The 21,846-nt window shown below is 35.4% G+C and overlaps 1 protein-coding gene across 2 annotated transcripts in view; it reads left to right on the forward strand.

The window, feature by feature from the left end:
• Positions 1–21,846, forward strand: part of CNTN5 (contactin 5) — a 1,129,093-nt gene that overhangs the window by 890,868 nt on the left and 216,379 nt on the right. For both annotated transcript variants that reach the window (XM_070623012.1, XM_070623013.1), the window contains 3 exons: positions 1,412–1,548; positions 3,353–3,482; positions 5,986–6,136. In XM_070623012.1, the coding sequence (XP_070479113.1) occupies positions 1,412–1,548; positions 3,353–3,482; positions 5,986–6,136 (418 nt within the window). The remainder of the gene's footprint in view (positions 1–1,411; positions 1,549–3,352; positions 3,483–5,985; positions 6,137–21,846) is intronic.

Here is a 21,846-nt window from a genome sequence, read left to right on the forward strand (position 1 = left end):
GCTGGAAGACCAATGAGCTAGTAAAAACAAAATTCCCATTTAGAAAAAAGTAGAAGGTAAAACACACTAGGAATACAGCAAATGCTTCCAACTCATTTTTTAATCTGCCAGAGTGGGATGGGAGAAATGTGTGCTCTCTGGAGTCAGAAATCTCTGACTTTGAAAGTGGTTTGTATCACTTTAATACCTATGTGACCTTGGGTAAATTTCCTCAAAGTTTCCTGATTCATAAAGTGAAATATGTTTGTTTTCAGGATCAATGTGGCAGGGATTAATTGATAGTATAGCTCAGTGTCTAGGACTAGTATTTAATAAGTGAAAGTTCTTTCTCTCTTGCTCTTTCTCCTCCCTTCTAGACTGGCTTAGGTTTGGACATCTCCTCTCCCTTTAGACCCATGATTCTTATATTCCTGTGCAGTTTCCTTCAGCATATCTTTTCTTTCTGATGCTACCCTTTCCTCTGACATTGACTTTAAATTTCCTCTACCATGGTATAAACTCCTTAAACGTGGGACATACGGGTTCCTGTATCCCTAATAGCCTCTAAGATTGAGCAAGGACAAATAGTATGAGGTGAATGAGTCAATGATTAAAGTCCTCACTAGCACAAAGTAGAGTATTTTTTAGTTTTGTGCCAAAAAAAGTTACTAGAGAGAAATAATTCAGTTCAATATTTTTTTTGCATGTATTGCTTTAATTGTTTCAAACAGAGTATTTTGGACAAAGAGTCACTTGTTTTCGTATTTTTATTTTAAAAATGAGGCAAAGGAGGAAAGACACATTAACTTGTATGTTATAGTTTTCATACAGTTACAACATTGTCTCTTTATTGATATAGGAATATCTCTCTGTTGGAACTTCCAAAGCTTTTTCTTAAATAAATATATTTGAAGAATGCTATTTTGTAAATATAGAAAACACAGAAAAATTTTTCCAAGTGAAATTTGAATTTATAAATTATTATTCTGAAGCCATTCAGGTTCTATTGGGAAAAAAGAAAGAAGAGCAGTTATTCAATAAATGGACATGTTGTATTACTTCAACTTGTGCTAATGCTGCCCTAATACTTGCAAAAAGTGATGCCTCCAAGTACCGGACTTCCTACTAAACAGGTTCCGGTGCCTTGGGGAGAATCTAGCCACTTGCTGTAAAGTGGGTAAAACAATAAGATATACTTCACTTAGCTTACAAAAGTAATTTAAATTATCAAAATATCATCGCTGCTATATTCTTTTTACACAGGAAATAGAGTTCTGTGTGTAATGCAATGCTGTGCCTCTTCCAAACGTCCATAGTTACATGAATTGATTTAAAACATTTTTAATGTAATAATTATTTCCATATGAATTTCGAAGTTGGTAAAGTGTCTGAGAAATGAAATCGCTCTTCCTTAATGCTTAAACTCTTACAGCTTACCCACACTGGGTAGAAAAACTGAATGATACTCAGTTGGACAGCGGGAGCCCTCTCAGATGGGAATGTAAGGCTACCGGAAAACCCAGACCCACATACCGTTGGCTGAAGAATGGAGTGCCCCTCTTGCCTCAGGTACTGTTGGTGACTATGAGCCTGTTCCAGTGAAATGTTAGCAGGATTTCACACAGGTCAAATTATCCTCCATGAGTCTTATTGAAAGCTATTTCTTACTTATGCCTTATAATATATTTGGAGTAAGAAATATAACAAATATATAACCAAATTTTATTTTTAATTATGTCATTAGCTTTTGAGTAATACATTGTTTCTTTAAATTTTACTCAATCTTATAAAGTCATAGGAAAATATCAATGACTATCATAGATTCATTGCCATTTCTAGCTGGCTTTTAGATATCATTTAGCTTGTTGCTGTCACTTTGCAGATGATGGAGTTAACCCAAGAACTAAAGTGGCTTGCCCAAGATTGCATATCTAGTTAGAGATGACATTGGAATAGAATTCTAGTCTTCTGTGTCCTGGGCAGGTTCTTTCTGTGCCATCTTGCTACCAATAGACTTAAATATCTGTTTGGTAAATCTACTGAGTGTTTTTAAAACAACTTAATGGGTACTGGATCTGAATATAAATCAATTACTATTTAATTTCAGAATAATGGTAATAATTTTAGCTGATTCTTTCCCTTGTTATGGCCTTTGCAAGAAGGAGGGAAGAAGGGAATAGGTCACTATTTATGGCCAAAATGGAGGGGAAGTGTACAAAGTTGAAATTCCAAATACAGGTTCTGCCTAGGTCCTGCCATTCCAATGGGCCTCTTGTCTGTCATTTATCTCTTTGGGCTTCAGTTTGCTCCTTTGTAAAATGAAGAGATTGGATCAGATCATCCCACAGTCCCTTCCAGCTCCAAAATCCCCTTCTCCTAGAGCCAGTTAGGCCAAAACAGAATGCACTTACCAAAAAGATGGACACAAATAAAAAGAACAATAGAGCTGAAGGTGAGGGGAATCCTGAGACATTGATGTATTGCCTCTTTCTCTCCAGTTCTCCTGAGACACCAGATAAACCTTGAGAAGGGGCGATGTTGGTCTTATTTTCTACTCCCAGATAAAATAAATTCCATTGGCAGATAATACATCTGCAAAATGAACGGGCTTCTTTTGAAAATGATGTCAAATTATTTGGCGTCTCTACTGATAGATAAAGCACTGCTGGCTAAATTAAAAAAATGATTTGCTTGGCATTAAGTAGACAAGACTCCTGGTGTGTTTAACAACCTTCAAAATTTAAAATTTGTTTTCGAAATGTCCTCTTGGCTGCAGTTGACCTGAATTTTCTGACTTCTATATTAAGTTTTGTCTGATAATGAAGTTTATATTTTCTGAACAATAATTTTATACAGAATCCAGTTGCAGGGCACTTTTTTACGTGTTTTAGTTTTTTGGGAAGTGAGAGAAAATGTAAAGTCCTGACCAGATCAATATAGCAAAGAGATTCTTGTCGTGACCTGGGCTATTTTTAACCTTGATCTCATGTGTCTACAGGCACCACCCTTTCCACCATGTCAACCCCTGCTTCTTCTTTGTAAAATGAATTTAAAGAAAAGTACCATCTGCTGTTCATCCTTCAGAGACTCAACCAGGATACAAACAAAAGTAGCTCAGTTTAAGAACAAAACTAAAACTAAAACTCATAAGTACAGGAAAATATAGTTATAATTTCCTTTCTGACCAAGAACTAGTTGTAACTCACAAAAGACATGTTAAAATAATGAACAGTAAATTTGTGTTGCTATGTTGCCAAATAACACTCAACTGCATTAATCGGAGGCATTTTTTTTCTCAGTCTAGGAGAGAGCAACTGCAAAATCTGTATGATTTTTTCATTTTCTATATCTAATTTTTTTTATTCCATTACAGAGTAGGGTTGAGATGGTTAATGGAGTATTGATGATCCACAATGTGAATCAATCAGATGCTGGAATGTATCAGTGTTTGGCTGAAAATAAATATGGAGCCATTTACGCAAGTGCTGAGCTGAAGATTCTAGGTATGCAATTTCTAAGTCAATACATAGGAAAAAGTGTTGTTTCTTTTCATGCTCTAATTCTTACTACACTGAAGTTTTATGATGTGATTGTAAAAACCAATTTTATAGCTGGGAAAGAAATACTATGCCTTGCTGATATACACTTTCTTAAGCTTTAGGGAACAAGTTTACATTGTGTACAGTTTGCCCCATAACATTTTGTGAGGTTTTTTAAACTTTAGTTTTAATCTTAACAGGTTTGTACAATATCTTTTCTATGGCATTAAAAGAAATCATATAAGAAATACATGTTAACTTTCAAAAAGGAATGTCTTGAGGGTAGGGGATCAGAATGTAGATTTCCAGCAGCCTCTCCCTGCTCCTACAGCAATGCTTCATATTTTCCCAAGCAGTTCTTACTTACCAGTGGGCATGTGGCTCCTGCAAAGCAGAACTCCAGGGTAAAGCATCTCCAATCATGGAGCATCAACCATTATCATCCTTACATAAAAAGGAAAGCCTTTCTGAGGCCAGGCCCAGCAGTCTCATAGGGTTACACGCTTGGTAAGAATATCACCAGGACACTGGCACTACTTCACTACTTAAGTACTACAGGAAGGCCAGCCCTGGTGGCCTAATGGTTAAGTTCGGCACTGTCCACTATGGCAGCCCAGGTTCGGTTCCTGCGTGTGGACCTACACTACTAGTCTGTCAGTGGCCATGCTGTGGCAGTGGCTCACGTACAAAACTAGGAAGATTGGCAGTGGATGTTAGCTGAGGGTGAATCTTCATCAGCAAAATAAATAAGTAAATACAACAGGAAAGATTCCATCCACTGGAATAGGGTACCCAGATTGAGCGTATTTGTACCACTGGAGTGGATTTTACTTTTCCTACTATGATGATTTCCTAAACCTTGGGTCTGGGATGTTTGTAATATAAAGAGAGATACTTAAGTGATCTTAACTCATCGTCTCACAAAAGTTGACAAAGGCCCAAGTGTACTTTCTACTCCCCACTTAAGTTCCCAAAGCATGACATTAACAGAAACACCCAAGATCTTAAGAATCTTGGAAGTTACTGAATTATAAATGTTTGCGCTTGAAATGTCTCCACGTTAGAACAAATCCGTCCAAAATAGATAACAGGAGTCCATGTTTCAATTGCCTAAAGCCTAACCAATCAATTATTACTGTACTTGTTTGTCAGCTCACATGCCAACATTTCTGAATTAACAAGCTGATTCAGCCTTCACCCAGTTGATGGTTAACCAGAAACACTATCAAAGGTGTCCTTTTCTCATTCAGTACACAGATTTTCAAAAGTACCTCTTGTAAGGTTTATTCCCAGTAGGCAACCAAAATTGTTGCCTGTAGTCGCCACAAAAGTTTCCTTAGGGGCTGGCCTGGTGCTGTAGTGGTTAAGTTGGAGCGCTCTGCTTCTGTGGCCTGGGATTCACAGGTTCAGATCCTGGGTGCGGACCTACACACTGCTCATCAAGCCATGCTGTGGCGGTGTCCCACATGCAAAAAGAATAGAGCAAGACTGGTGCATATGCTAGCTCAGAGCCAATCTCCTTCAACCCCAAAAAATAAATAAATAAATTTTTTTTTAAATTCCTTCACTTTTCTTTCAGTTTCTTAACCTGTTTCATTTGTGTACATATCTGTTTTATGTTGCATACATATCTTTTAGCATTGTTTGTGCCATGCATTATACTGCTATATTATGGATATAAAATACTTATGAAATATCCATGAAATTGTCACTTTGATATAAATGAATGTCTCAGATACAGTAGACTTGTAGACATATCTTTCAAGTTCTCTTTTACATTCAAAAGTGTCTTTTTTTTTCTTTAACTTGTAATAATCTCTGTGTCATGTGTTCTTTTAGTTCGGTGTCCTCAACCTCAGCCACCCACTGAAATTACTTGGGAAGCTTAAATCAAAAGTATCTTTGTAAAAATCTAGTAAACACAATATTAATACTAATGAATAATCAGACTAGGTGAATAATTACAACCAATTAAATAAAAATTTTAATTGAAACTTAAATCATTCAATCTCTTAAAAGTATATTTCTTTGAAAATTATATTCAACTTTGTATAATATTAAAGTAAAATATACATTAATTCAAGACTTAGAAAAGAAATGGATGATGCAGGATTGCCTTCTCCACAGGTAATCTCCAGTTTTCCAAAGGAAGCCCAAAATAGAATCCCTTGGCCAGCCTCTTCACTGTTTATGCAAACTGCTCATTAGTATTTCACAGTTAAGGTTGATAATCATAATTAAATCATGTCATTTTTTAAAGTAGGCTTTGTCTGTGAGCCCACATTGTATGAAACCATTACCTGCTAATGTAAGGACTAGCTGTAAGATATGTATTAATCAAAAATAAATTAAATTCTGAGTCCATGCCTTTTACATGTGTACCTATTCTATGATTTTTAATAGAAATGTATCCCATTAGAGGTCATTGTCATTGCTTCTGGTAGAACTAACATTTTCTTTTTCATAGCTTCAGCTCCCACTTTTGCACTGAATCATCTAAAGAAAACAATAATTGTTACCAAAGGCCAAGAAGTCACCATGGAGTGCAAGCCCCAAGGCTCTCCAAAACCAACCATCTCTTGGAAGAAGGGAGACAAAGCAGTTAGAGAGAACAAAAGGTTAGAAGTCTATTTCATATTTCAAATTCTTAAGATCAGACTTTTTTGAAGTTACAGGTGATACAAAGTATACATGAAAGAGTCTTGCAATAATTGTGAGACATATTTCATGAACTAAGTGAAATATGGTTTTGTCTATCTAGTGATTAAAAAAGAACCCAAAGATCTACTTCACTATAATCAGACTTCTTTGCCTCCATGGTGTTTCACCACTAATTGGGAATTTCAGCAGATTATGAAGAAAGCAAATACTTTCATTAAGCTAGTTATTTTTGGTTATCATTTTGGGTCTGTAGCTTCGGGGATCCACAAGTTATCTACGATAATTTTTAGGGGTTGTATTCTCATTTCAATATTAATATTAAAAATAATAGAAACATATTCTGGATCTTCTGGATGATCACTTTATGATGGAATATTTCCAAGTGAAATTTATGCCTACGTTTGCCTTTATGTTTTCAATCATGTTGATGCAAAATAATATAAGATTACTTTGATTGGCACAGGCAAATGAGAAATGTGCAAAGGAATATTTAACGTGTAAAGATTTGTCTTTGGTAAGTAAAGCCAAAGGACACCACAGGAGTACAAATTGGGAAAAACAATAAGAGAATTAATCATCACATGACAGTCTTGTATGCCAGGTTCGAAAGTTCCATGCTCTATCAATCATTACCATATTGGTGTTGCAAATGGTGATTCAGCTTTGACAAAATATTATCCTCCATTATGTTAAAATAATGTTGCAGATGTTGTTTCAGAGTTTTGGTTTTCATTTGATCTAAAGGGATAAGGACTTTATGCCTTGTTCTATGTTTGTACAGATCTAAGTAACCATAGAGTTAAAATAATTTAAGTCAGCATTAGGGGTCTATTTGAATATTTCTTTAAGTAATTTTGGAATATTTTGAAATATTTGAAAAATTTCTTTAGAATATTTTTGTTTCCCATTCGAATCTGAGAAACACTGATTTAAATTGCCTGTCTTAGGTGAAATAAGTTGTGGAATGATTGGGTTCAGTTTAGGGCCAAGGATCTATGCCGCCTGGAAAAGGTGATCACTGGGAATTGACATGGGTCATACTGGACATCTTGTTTTGAAAGAAAATTCGTCTTTGTTATAGGGGGTGTGTGGGGAGCTGGAAAAATCACAAACTGCAAGATAAGTATTCCATATGGTTGAATTGCGTATGGGTGAATTGAATTTTTTTGGATTGTTGCTCAAGGAAATATGAAAAAAAAACACCTGACACAAACCTTATTAAAGCAGAAGAAAATCATTTCTTGTATAGTAAGAATAAATAATTTACATTGCTTGGTTATCATCTTTTCTGAATATATTAAAAATTTGTATACTATCATTACTTTGTTTTATGTTTGTCAATGACACATGAGCCTTCTTCTATTTATTTTAGTTCATGTAGAATGTTCTTCATCAACTATTCATAGGCATCACATGGAGTTTTAAAGACTTAGGTGGCATTTCTTTTGTCAAAGCAAAAGTATTGAGAGAGGAACAGGAATGTGAGTTTTCTATTGAGCAAATATAAGCATAGTAAACTTTTCTGTTTTCCAGAAGTTTAAAAATACAGTTTGTGAATTGTTCAGTTTTCTTGCTCCCCTTTCTCTTCCCCGCTAACCCTCAGCTTAGTGAGATAATACACTGACCTCAAACTCAGATTACTTCGCTTTTCCAGATGTCAATACCTCTGGACAAAGTTCTCTTCAAAGAGGAGGCTGAAATGTATTTTTATTTATTCAGGTAAAAGCAAGACTTGGACACATTTACTTAGCATTTTGCCTACCCTGGTCTACATATTTTGGTCTGTAAACTATTTTAATGTAACAACAAAGCCAAAAGGTGTAGTGCACTTTTACTTTTAAAATCAACAGGCATACTTGCAAAATACCATTATTACTGATGTACAATCTGATACCATATTGGCCAGTCCCAGGTTTCACGAAGAATATAATCTAGCTGTATATAAAAAACACAAACATTCAAATATTAAAATAAGAAACTAAGATTTAAATAACAATAGGAAGAATTCCACGAAGCAGTACAAGACAGAGATATTTAGAAAACTATATTCTAAATATATGAATGGAGACTTGAAATTTAGATTATCAAATGTATATATAATACATTCTTTAAAATAGTATCTCAGTTATATATGACAACTTATTTTCTAACAGATATTTTAGATTACTTCCCTCTATTTTTAAAGCACACCAACTATTTGATAAGAGTTGTAAATATAAATTTAAGTGGAAATGGAGGTGTTAGAAAACTGTTAAGGCTTTGAAATGTTTGTGTCATATATTTCACCTTGGGACTACAGATTCAAGTCATGGTTTATTTTATTGGCCTATAAATATATTCACCATTCACGTGATCTACATCAAATATATTCCCCACTCATCCAAACTACAACTGGGGAAAAAAAGTTAAATGAATTAGCTTTGGCCTTTATTCATAATTTTCGTAGTTATTTGGGTTCATTCCAAATTAAAGATTGGAAGAGCAAATGATGGTTTCCTGTATAGGCAAATAAAGACTAGTATTTATTATACTGGAGAAAAAGAGTTAAAGTAATAATGCATTATAAGAGAAACATTTAAATGGGAGAAGTATAGCAATTTCAAAGTATAAAATTATGTCCAGAGCAATGACATAAAACTTTAATGAAAGATTTTGATTGCAGAAAAAAGTCATCTGTTAATCTGAAAACATGTCAGAAACTCAAAAAGTTGAATTTGAATCTAGAGTTAACTGTAAGTTAACTCTAAACTCTAAATGCAATGTCATAATAACTGAAGTTTAATTGTCAATCACATTTTATCAACAGAGGGCCAAATAACTCATTGACTTGTCTTTTTCTGCTAAATTTTGTTTGAATCTTCCAGGTTCTGTTTTGTTTTGTTTTTTGGGGGAAGGAGGTCTTCAAAACACAGCGTTCTTTTTTCTTTTTTTTTTTTTTGCATTCCTCTGTTTCACTAAAGAAATAGGTAAATCATTATCCTAAATTTTAAAGTTCGATAAGTAATGACCAGAACATAGTATGACTTTTGGAAGAAATCTGATTAATAAACAGGTTGCCTGCTTATATGTTACAAAATATCTCATTTATTTGGCCCTAAATTATAAACATAAAGTATATAAGAAAATGGATTGTATTAGAGTGTGTGAGTTGTTTATAGTTTTTTGTTGTTTATATCAAAGAATGAATTGTTCATATCACAAATGTTCCATATGAACTGCTGCTCATACAGTAAATCATGTTATTGCTAATAATGATGATGACTGATTATAAGTCTATAGAATTTGTAATTTACAAAGCACTGTAACACTGTGAGTAACAGTATAACCCACTGTATAAAACAGGACTTAGTTGCTCTGCTTATCCTGCAGACTATAAGGTTTCAACAAGTTACTTAATTTATATCCCCTCTTATGAAATTTGAATCCAAAAGAGTAACCTATTGAGTTGTGAGAATTGAATGACATTTTGTATGTAAAATACACTGGCTGATATAGGGCATTTAATAAGTGTTCAGTGAATATTGTTTGTGATGATGATGCTACTGCTGACAATGTTAATAGGGGAGGTGATGATGATGGTATCCTTTGGACCTTTGAATCTTTGAATACTGGCATCAATTTTTTTTTATTATTAGTTCTGGAAATTTTTACCACTCCCTTTTTCTTTCGCCAGTGGTTAAGGGAAAGAGTACTTAAGAATTAAGTTATTATCTGAGATCAAAGGATTCTTTAGGTCTTCCGTGTGATAAATTTGTTATTCATTAATCTATGCCCCTAAATTGATGTTCTTTGTCCATTTGAGCCCCAAATCTCCAGTTCTCATCATCTATTCCTGGCATGGCCATTCTCACCAACCTAGCTACTTCTAGTTCAGTGTCTTTGGGATAGTTTCTGTACTAGCAGGCTGAATATTTACTTGCTCCATGATCAGCATTATAGGCCATGTGCAAATAGGTCAATATATATGACGAGTTAATGGAAATAGAGAAGAAGGCTTTCCAAAAATTTTCATACTGTTTTTTTCAAGGAATCTCCAGGTTTTGCCCCATCACTTTTAAAGATTATCAGTACATATGCATTTAGGTTCCTTTATCAATCATGTCCATTTTCATACTAAAACTAATAAGCTCCAGGAGTACTAAGGCATAAAAGGTTCCATGGGGATTTTCTCCTCTAGCATACTTTCATTCAGAATGTTCTGCTCATCAAACTCATATTGGATTTTCACTTCAGCTCATTATTTCCATTACTTGGCCATTAACTTTTGTTAAAATATAATCACCCAGAAGCACTCCAGCAGCGCACAAATATTAAGCCTTGATTATTACATCTTCAATTTCCTGTACTTTTTGTGGACAAAGACAATCTTGGCTAAAATAAAGAATCCTGGTTTTTAGTAAAGGCAGAGTTTATTTTGTTTCCTTTCCATCTGTACATATATAAAATGTTATTGAACCCCATAGAATATGCCATTTATGTTTTTAAATTATTCACAATTATTGAAATTTCAAACTACTTTAATTACCAGTTTTCATTTTTAGACAGAGGGGGGTACCAGTTACAGAGATAATGGACTGTAATTCAAATGGGTGCTGAAGAAATCCTGCATCCAAAAAAATAAAAATTATCCTATGGAGGGGCAGTGTTATAGTGTAATTTTTCTTTTATGAGACTGTAATCTAAGCAAAGACTTGTCCAAAACCCCTCGTAATACAACCCTGCTCACCAAAGGAACTTCAGAGTAGCAAAATTTTCAACTTACTTATTTAACACGCATGGAAAATTGCACTTGAAGTACCCATTAGTTGACTTCTAGTGGGAATTCATGTTGTGTTTATTAGGCAACAATGATCAGGCTCGCATACTGAGTCACAGACATATGGAAAAATATATTCTTAGTGCAAGCCCTAAAGGACACACTTACTGAGGGGAAAATGGAGTCTTCTTACTTTTTCTAAGAAAAAAGAAGAATTCATGGATATAATTAGGGTCTAGTTTCTGTCCCTTTGTTTCCACCTACATGCTGTGTTTGCTAATGAACAAGCTGTTTTGTTGTTTCCTCTTTGACAATGTCTTTTACATATTAAGAACATAAAACAATGTAGACCCTAGGTATCTTGGTTTTTTTTCAGTGTCTAAGAAATTGTATGAGAGAAAATGAGCATTCATATATCAAGAATATATCAGTTGACTTCCTTTGTAAATTAGAATCTATGCTTTCAAAGGAAATAAGATAATCAAAATGACTATTTATCTAAGGGAAGAGAAGCTTGATAGCTGATTTCATAAGATTTAATACCTATGAACTGCTTACAATATACAATGTTTTATCTCCCAAGGATGTTGACTTGCTGTTCCATAGGTCCACCGAGCTTAAGGGGATGATGAGCAAATGGCCTTACATTGACTATCATGAAGTTAGGATGCTGACTTCCCCATTTCAATGAAAACCAACTGCACAAGCCTCTGCCGGCTTAACCTTCACCACATTCCCTTTAAAATACTAGTGAAAACACAAAATGGGAGACAAAATAAATGCAGTCACAGCAGCAATGGAAATTACAAATATAGAGGAACATTCTTGGTCTCTAGGAAGAATCGCCTCTTCAAATAAAAATGGGGTCAATTCGGGGCTGGCCCCATGGCCGAGTGGTTAAGTTCGCGTGCTCCGCTGCAGGCGGCCCAGTGTTTCGTTGGTTTGAATCCTGGGCGCGGACATGGCACTGCTCATCAAACCACGCTGAGGCAGCGTCCCACATGCCACAACTAGAAGGACCCACAACGAAGAATATACAACTATGTACCAGGGGGCTTTGGGGAGAAAAAGGAAAAGAATAAAATCTTTAAAAAAAAAAAAAAAATGGGGTCAATTCACAAATGATCAATGGCTTATTCAAGCCTAGGCCTCTGAAACTCCACAAAGTCAGTAGAGGAAGCCAATAGGAGTAATCTTCCACTAACCTCTACCTTTATGTCCATAACTGCTAAATTCAGTAACTGAGCCTTACTACAGAGGTCGCATTGAAAACTTTTGCTACACGGAAGCCACTCTTTAAAGTGATAAGATGTTACTATCCCTACTTGACCTCATCAACACTGATCCAAAATAAATTTGGAGATTATGAATCCAGCAATAAGATGAAAGAAGACACAAATCCCAGGATTTGAAGCAATTCATAAATAAAAAATAATGTCAATAAATTGTGATATAAAGGAAGAATATAGAAATCCATGGATTCTGGAAATTATGTAATTCTATGTATTGCCTCCAGCAAAAGAAGGAATACAGACTGTTTCAAACGTCCCAGGAGTCACTTTGCCTCTATGTAGTCAGAAGGATGAGAAGATGGGAATCAACAAACATTTTGCCTCAGTCTAGTTGAGTTGCAGTAGAGCCCTAGTAGAGTCTGGACATTCGCCATGGGTTTGTGCACCTGACTACTGTCAAGGTTAATGTCTGAGAAAGTAACTCTGGGTCACTGACAGAAATAGCACAAGGACACAAAGACCACTAAGAACATTACCAATAGATAACAGCAGGCCTGATTCACAGAACATGGGAACACAAATGAGTGTAAAGCACAGAGACCCATTAAGCATAAAAACTAAATAATAGTCATAAATATGGTAACAAGACAAGCAAATGTAAAAAGGATAGCTGCCAAGAATAGATGCAACATAAATAATAATTATATATACATATATATGTAATACATATATATGCATTCATATGTATGTGTGTATATCAATAAATAAAAAATATTTTGGAGTACCCAAAATGTTCACAGGTTATCTCTAAGAGGTCGATTATGGATAATTTTAATTTTGTGCTTTTCTGTAGTTTACAAAATGTATGTAATTATTATATATTCTGTTTATAATCAGTAAGGAAAGTTAAAGTAAATACTAAAAATTTGTAGGAGGAACTTTCTTAAGACAAAATTGCATATATTTGTAATCATATAACTCAAATAATTTAGATTTGACCTGATGTATAAAAAGGTAAGAACACTCCCATCCATCCTGCTATAGTTTTTACATCTTTAAGGAGGGAAACTACTTGGTTTTGAAAACAATTCAAATTGCTTGCCCTAGTCCTTTAGAGATGTATTACAGAAAAACTGATGTGATTTGCCCTAGAGATTCAGTTTTAATTCTATGTAAATAGGGTTCCACCATCCTTTCAATCAACAGGCCAATTGAGCAAACCTTCACTCAGCAGCAAATTAGATTTTCAAACTAATTTAAGCATATGGTTAACCATTCTTCCTTCAGTTTTCTTTTCTTTCTTTCTTTTTTTTTCTTTTTTTTTGCCAATGCCTGAGATTAGACACTTAAAATCTCTGGAGTAGCAAATACCCTAAATTGTGCTTTTAATTTCCCTCCATTCTCCCTCCCCATATAAACCATGTTTCCCCCATAACCAGAGGAACCTTTCCAAAGCACAACTTGTGACTATGCTATGCCCCTGCTGAAACTACTGATCTGAATCTTCTATTGAATACAACCATAATTCATGAGTATATTTGAGGTCCTCCATAATTTTTCTGCATTCATTCATTAATCCATCTAACAAATATTAAGTTGAATTATATGAAATGCCGTTTTTGTCTGTTAAAAACGAGAGAACACAAAGAGTTTTATACAGTTCTATCTCATATTTGTAAGTGCCTATTTGCTATAATGCTTGCTTCCAGGAGTGGAGCTGTGAATAAAACATACAGGGTACCTGCCAACATGGAGTTCAGAGTCTACACCTGCCTCGTTACCTCTTCAGCTATCTTTCTCTCTCCATGTGTCTCTACCCATTTCTGCCCTGTTCCCCCAAAAAACTCTCCAAAGTATTCTAACTTCAAACCATACTGGACACTCACAATTACCCAAGACAGGCTCTTCATTTTCTCACCTTCTAACCTTTATTCAAACTTTCCCCTTCTCTCTCCTTCCCGTCCTTGTAACATGCTCATCAAACTCAATACCATTTGAAATGCTAACTCAAACGAAAGGACTCTCTTCATCTGCCTTCTCACCATTGGAAATGCTTAAGGAGCTATAGTTAGTGGAAAATGAGATAAATGATTTAAGTCAACTTCTAACTTTTAATTTAGTTCTCAGTATGTGCCAACTTACAACCCTCTAATTTAGATATTGTCACCTCTGATATACAAGTTTAAAATTTAAACAAGAGATTAAGTGACTTGCTCAAGGTCATCCATCACAAAGCTGAGCTTTAAAACCAAGTCTGATGCTAGTCAATGATTCTATGACAATATTAACCATCAAGTTGTTTAGCAGTGGTGTTGTATTTCAATCTACATGGACAATAGTGATGGAATTCCTTCTTAGTATCTATGATGTTTCTGATAAGGATTCCAGCTTCCTAATCTATATTCAAAAGCTGCATGACCAATTTCATAGGCAGTTTTCAGACACACACACACACACACTCCTCACACATGTTCAGAAAATCCTCCAAATAAAGAACATCATTTGAATCGAATTTTCCTTCCAATAGAAGCCATGGGCCAAACTGAAAACTAACAGACACAGTAACCAAAATTTCATCTTGCCTTTATTTTTCTCTTTCTCCATCTTACTTTATTGTAAACTAGATCATGTTGGTATTGATTGGCAATCCAATTATAAAAAATATTTATTGTTTTTTCCTTTCAGTGACACAGTGATAGATTGATCAAATGTTACAGACAAAATAATTTTAAATATGACATTATCGTGATGCTTCTGGGCTGTGCTTTAATATTTTTTCCATTGTAGATCTACACTTTTTCTTTTTTTGGTAAGGAAGATTGGCCCTGAGCTAACATCTGTACCAATCTTCCTGTTTTTTGTATGTGGGATGCTGCCACAGCATGGTTTGATAAGTAGTGTGTAGGTCCACGCCCAGGATCTGAACCCGTGAACCCCATGCCGCCGAAGTGGAGTGCAAAAACTTAACCACCATGCCACCAGGCTGGCTCCTACACTAGTTTGAGGGATATTTAATGTTTCTAAATTGGTCTTTCTCAGACAAGAAATAATCCAAAATAACTCAAATTTATTGAGTAATAATGTGCTTGCACCATGCCAAATGGTTGAATGGAGATGGAATAACAAAAGAATTCTCACATTTTCAAATGATTCCATTTTCAACAGTATGTTTAGAAAATACAGCAATGATCACAAATCTTCAAATTAATTTAAACACAGAATATGTGTGTGTAAGAAAGCTTCAAATTATTTATTCCTGGTATTTCCCAAATTTAAGGTAACAGAAAATCTAAATGTTCGTCTTCAAAGGTCTTCAAACTTTTTTCCTGATCTCATTACCAGTTTTTCTTGTTTCTACTTTTCTTTTTAAGTGTTAAATGTAACAAAACAAGCCTCAACTCCCAAGAGAGAGAACACTGAGGAAGTCAGTTAATTTAAGCTGTAAATGACAACAAAATAATTCTGGCTCCATTGTGCTAGGAGCACCTCCAGTTTGTGGCATTACCTCGCTGGCTAATTACCAGTTTAGCAAACAGTTCATAAATTCTACTTCTAACTATGGTTCGTTTACCCCAGTTACTATAAATTGCTACACAAGTTTCCTGGTTCTGCTCTCCATATAGGCACCACTTGAAGAAGCCATTAATTGCTTAAAGGCTTTTCTTTTCCGAAAGCCCCCCAGACTACAACTTTCAGTTTAATTTGTCCTTAATACAAACATCTAAAATACTTGGGAATTCAAGCATCTAAGTACATGCTACTGACTGATCCTACTACCTCCCCAAGTGACTCTTCAGTGAATATAAAATAGTGAAGAGAGAGGATTCTGAGGATGTTTAGAAAAAAGTGTTTTACGACAGAGATTTTTAGTTTCCTCAGAGCGTTACACTTCTTTTCAGTTTTTGCATAAAGTCACGATCTAATTTAACTATGGTTTATTCATAATGGGAATTAGAGGACTGGTTACAAATTAGAGCATAGCTCTGGGAACCTTGATGACAATGAAATCAACCTGCAGATCAGTTCCATAAAAGATAACCTAAACCAATTTTATCATTAGCATGCTTACTTCTCTTTGCTTCAATAACAGTTATTTATGAAAAGATAGATAGATAGATAGATAGATATAAAAATAGAAGATGACCACTATGTTCTTAGTTGTATCTGGAGGTTTCAGGGTACCAATTTATTTTTGCCTCTCTCTCTTTCCAGTTGTAAATGGTAACTCCACTTCTCCTTTCCCTAATTCTATATCACCTAGACACTGTTTTCTTCAATTTATTTCAGTGGAAACAAAATTTTACTCACGTTACTGAATGTAAGACACTATGCTAGTTCATACCAAGACAAGTAAAAGAGAATCCCCTCCCCTTGGGAGACACCTGTCTAACAGGCAATAAAACTAATGCATAGATAACTATAATACAGAATATTTAAGTTATACTAACATGGGGTTATTAACACAGGATACTTAATAGATGTTATTCAGGTATTATTAACAGGATAATTAAGATAACAATAAAATAACTACCTTTAACTGAGAACCAGCTGTTTTATATATATGAATTACCCTATTTCAATCCTCAGAGTAAGATAATATTCTAAGAAAGGTATAATCCTCTTTGCTTTAAGTAAGGTAATTGAGTTACGGAGAGATTGTCTAAGATCACACACATACATAGCAAATTACAGGACAGAAAGAGTTCTTGATCTATTCCACCATACAAATAGCTTGGAGAGGTCAGAAAAGGAGAAAATAAAATCCGGATGGAAGACGAGGGAAAACTTCTTGGATGAACCGCCATTTGAAATGGCCCTTGAAGTGGATTTTGACAAAGTATTTTAGAAAGAGAGCAGAATTTGCACAAGCACAGTCATGAATCCAGGGCACTTTTGTGAAAAGTAAATACAGCTGTTTGGCCACATTATAGGTTATGTGTAGAAATAGAAATAAGCTGGAAAGATTGAATATCTGATGATAAATTGAGGAGAACTTGGAAAGACAGATTGAGTTTATGCTTAATTTATAGCCAAAGGGTGGTCTTTGAAAGACTTAATTCACATTTATTTGGGGGCATCTACTTTTATTACATAATTTTAAAAACTATATTTAAGTTTTCTGTAACAGAAAAATGAATGTTAAATATTACACCAATCTTCCCAAAAGAAAAAAGTTAAAATGGTGGTTTAAATGTATGTATATAAATAAACATTATTTAAATTTCTTGATTTTATCAATGAGCTGGCGAGAAAGTCAGCAAGAAATGGTAAAGCCAAAATCTGAGCTTTGTTTACTCTGGTGGTAAAACCACATGCAGAAACTGGTTTTTACCTCAATGGCATTTACTGACATTGAGTACTGGTTTTTACATGTTTCTGGGCAGAAGAGGAAGAAAATAAAGCCCAAAGCCTGCCCCCTATAAGACTGGGTCCACACATGGCTAACACTGCAACATACCAATTGAACTTGATATAAATCAACCCACTCAGAAAGCCATAAGGAAAATTATCAATCTTGGGTCTTAGTTCTGAATGCAGAGGGGAAATCTTCCACTTAGGTTTTGTAATTAAGGGCCAGCAACCCTAGCTTATACCAGATGGGTGACCTGAAAAGTTCAGTGTAAGAGTTTAGTTAAGGTAGTCCCCAACAGGAAGTGAATCCAGGCACTTGAGGTACAACCAAGAATGAAAAGTAATGAAAGTATCCATATGTAGTAAAGGTAAACAAAAGTTGCAATATAAAACAATAATATATATTTTTAAGATCGGCACCTGAGCTAACATCTGTTGCCAATCTTTTTTTTTTCTTCTTCTTCTCGCCAAAGCCTCCCAGTACATAGTTGTATACTGTAGTTGTGGTCCTTCTTCTTGTGCTGTGTGGGATGCTGCCTCAGCATGGCCTGATGAGCAGTGCTCTGTCCGCCCCCAGGATCCTAACCAGCGAAACCCTGGGCCGCGGAGTGCACGAATTTAACCATTCAGCCACAGGGCCGGGCCCAAAACAATAATATTTTTTAATCTCACCAAACTAGAAAAAAAAATCAAAAACTTGAAAAGAGTAACATGAGAGGATATTTGGAGTTAAGATGTTCCAAGATGCTTGAATTATTTGGAAACAGGTGAATATATTAATTAATTTTAAAATTTTCTGTTTAAGCCTATTTAAGTTTCTAGTACAATGAATAAAAGGACTGAAATAGTGTCAAAGTTTCTTTCAGAGTCTTTTGTTCTTAAAAGTAATCAAGGCAAGGCAAAAAGATACATTTTTGGAGTGGTCAATTCTGATCCCCCATAGATTATAGATCTGATTATGGTATCGTTTGTGCTTTTCTAGAAAGATATATAGAATGTGTTTGGTCTATCTATAATTTTTTCTGTACTACTGGTTCCTCTGTTGAAATGGACCATTTTATATGTGCATATTTTAAAGCTTTTCTTTTAACATTTATTATAAGATACTAGTTGACATTTACACTTTAAAATTCACTTGAAAAAGAAGAAAAAAGAATTAATATTTAGAAAGTCTTTAGCCTCCCATTTTATGATGGCTATTGGTAAGTAAATAAACCTGAAAAAATTACTTGTTGATTTGTAAGATGTTTGGTTGGACCCCAGGTTTTTTTTTTTTTTTTTGCCATGTTCATTATTTGTTGGTATAATCACTATTGAAAATAAAAAACTAAATAGAAGTGAACATCATTCACTAGCTGTGTGATTTGAGCAATAATAATGATAATCGATAACCTTTATTATGGATTTACAGCAGGCTGGGAATGTCTGAACACATTACATATATTAGCTCATTCACTCCAACAGGGTTGGTGTTTGAATCATTTCCATTTTGACCACTCAGTTAGTAAAGAGGGTGGCAGGCTTCATATCTAGGAAATCCATGCCCGTAAGCACTTAATAAAAAATACCGTCCCTAATATACTGAGCTTGCCTAACTATCGTCTGAGCCTCAATTTTCTCTTTGTAAGATGAGATCAGTGATAACTAAGAGGATTTTAGTGAGATGTTAAGATTTTGCATATTGTCTTAGGTAATGTCTAGCACATGGGAGATGCTCAGTAAATAGCAACCAACCACCTTGTACCAATATTATTGAAGACAGCAGTGAGGATCATGTTAAAGTAGGCCAGGCTTTATCCTCAACTTCTGGGAGATAGTGGGTCCTCACTTTTTATCTGTGAAGCCCATCTTTAAAAAGAGAAGTCAAATCTGATTCACTTATTTTGTCCTTAATTTAGCATCTATCGTTTATTTACATTCTGCGCACAGCCAATCATAAATCATTTCAGACTACAGATATATAATCTTTTGAACTGCTTGAAGTAGTTTTATCTCCCCAGCTACCCACATAATCCACACTGCATTGTCTAGCCTATCTTCTCTAATAGCCTCCAAACTGGCCTCTCTTTACCGACCCTTGTCCCCGTATGACATTCTCTATCCAACAACTAGAGCTTGCATCTAAAATGCAACTTGAATCATGTCAGTTTACTTTTTGAAACTTTCCAATGACTTCCTCCTCTATTTAGAATAAAATTAAAACTTCATACAATGATGTGAGGCCCTATACGAGCTGACTGCGGCCTTCTTCTTTCTCCTCATATCATTACTCCCCTTCCTCTTCCTCGGAAAGGTCCAGTCCCACCATCCTTCTTCCTGTTCTGTGCACAAACTGGACTCATTCCTGCCTCAGGACAAGGCACCTCCTCTGTCCTCAGTTTGAAAAACTATTGCCCCAGAGTGTAGCGCTATTGTCTTCTACATATCTATGTCTTGGGCCAAATGTTAGCTTCTCAGAGGCATTCTTGACCCTCTATCTGTAATAGAACCCCCACCCCAATTATCTTTGTCACGTCGTCTCATCTTATGTTCTTCAAATCACTGATCACGCTCTGAAATGTTCTTGTTTGTTCGCTTTTTATTTACTCATTTGTCATCTGTCTCTCTCTCTCAAGAATAGAATTTCCCTAAGGCAGGGGACTTGGTTGTCTTTTTATTCAGTAACCCCATTGTCTAGAATGGTGCTCTGCACATTGTAGAAACTAATAATTACTTTTAAATGAAATTATTGGAACAACACATCTACGCAAATCCTCTGCAGTTCTTACCTTTTGTGTCTCCATGACTCAACCTCCCAAATGTGAGTGAAGATGGTAATAGTTCAAGCTAAATCATTAAGGATATTTTGATGATTAGAGGAGACAGCCTCATATACCATTCTGAATTTCTTTGAAGAAAAATGTTATAATACAGGAAATGATTGTATTATGACTACTCTCATGTCATTCACATGATCTGAGGTTTCTCTCTCATATGGTTAAATTAAAATGGCATGGAGTTGAATCAGAAAGTTGTAAGCAGAAGAAGGGTCAATTCCCTTTGTTTATTTAATTTAAGAAAATCAACTAAATGGAGTTGGATTTCTAAGATAGATTTTTTCCTGCTAGTTCAAAATCTGATTCTCTGGTCAACCCAGTTTTTAGGACTATCACTAAATTAAAAGCAGCAGCCTTGAGATGTGAGCTTTCTCATCTCCACCTCATTTACCCAGTGAAGCATCTGCAAAGCCTCTGTGGGTGGTTTAAATGCTAATGTTCAGAAAGGCAGTCTTGGAAGCAAACACCCAGCTGTATTTAAGGCCTGCATTTTGCTGGTGAATGTGTCTCTAGGGGTGTACCTTTCCAGTGCCCAGACTTTTAAGCACCATCCATATTAAGCACAAATCAGAACACTTTTCACAAACCGCTTAATGCTGTTTAAAACCCGCAAGTAAATCATTTTAACTAAACCCTTTGATATAACTTTGCTCTCCAAACTGTCCCTATCTGGTTTTAAACACTATTATAAAATTGTTTTAAAAATTTAGAAGGTGGCACACCACATTAGAGCTGTTATATCTGTATAAATCATATGTGTGGAGTAGGACTGTGTTCTTCCCCCATACTGAGACCAACGCTGAAAATTTTATGTGATTGTCCTCCTTGTGTATATGTGTGTGGTGAGAGGAGGGAACGGGGTGGGCTGGTGCACATGCATGCACCTGTGCATTAGACTTCAATGCAGTGATTTCCAACTCCCTTTCTCTCGAAGTTAGTTAAGGGCCCTAATGCTTAAAGTGAAACTGAAACACGATGAGCTCTTTAACATAAAGGCTGTAAATGACATTATTTCTGGGTTTCTCAGGATCCCCACTCACTCTGGGTTCTTCTATCATGCAGTTCTCGGGGAACACAGTTATGTTTGAAGGAAAAGGCTAAGTCCCATCTTCCTGTCTCATTTTATGGATCATTTATATGTATTTGGGCCTCTTCAGCAGTGATATACAGTATCTGACTCCTTCACTCCCAATGACCATCTTTGAGTTGAGTCCTTGATCAGCCACATACGTTTTGCAGCACTGCAGGGTTTACCCAAAACCCATGGTGATTCATAGGACAACAGGAATGGCTCTCTCCTTCCCCTAGTTCAGACCTCACAGGCCTGGCCTAGCTGCTGGCAGCCCTGTCTTTTCTCAGGTGCTCTCCAGACTACAGCTTGTATTGGTTGATACTTCTGAAAGATGCAAGTTTTCAAGTGCATGCTTCTCTTTAATTGATGTCTTTTATGAAAGTAGAAATAATAATGCAAGTCTGGGTTTTCTAATTCTTTCTACAATCTGTACAACCAT

The sequence above is a fragment of the Equus przewalskii genome, chromosome 6, assembly GCF_037783145.1.
Source record: "Equus przewalskii isolate Varuska chromosome 6, EquPr2, whole genome shotgun sequence".
Lineage (NCBI taxonomy): Eukaryota > Metazoa > Chordata > Mammalia > Perissodactyla > Equidae > Equus > Equus przewalskii.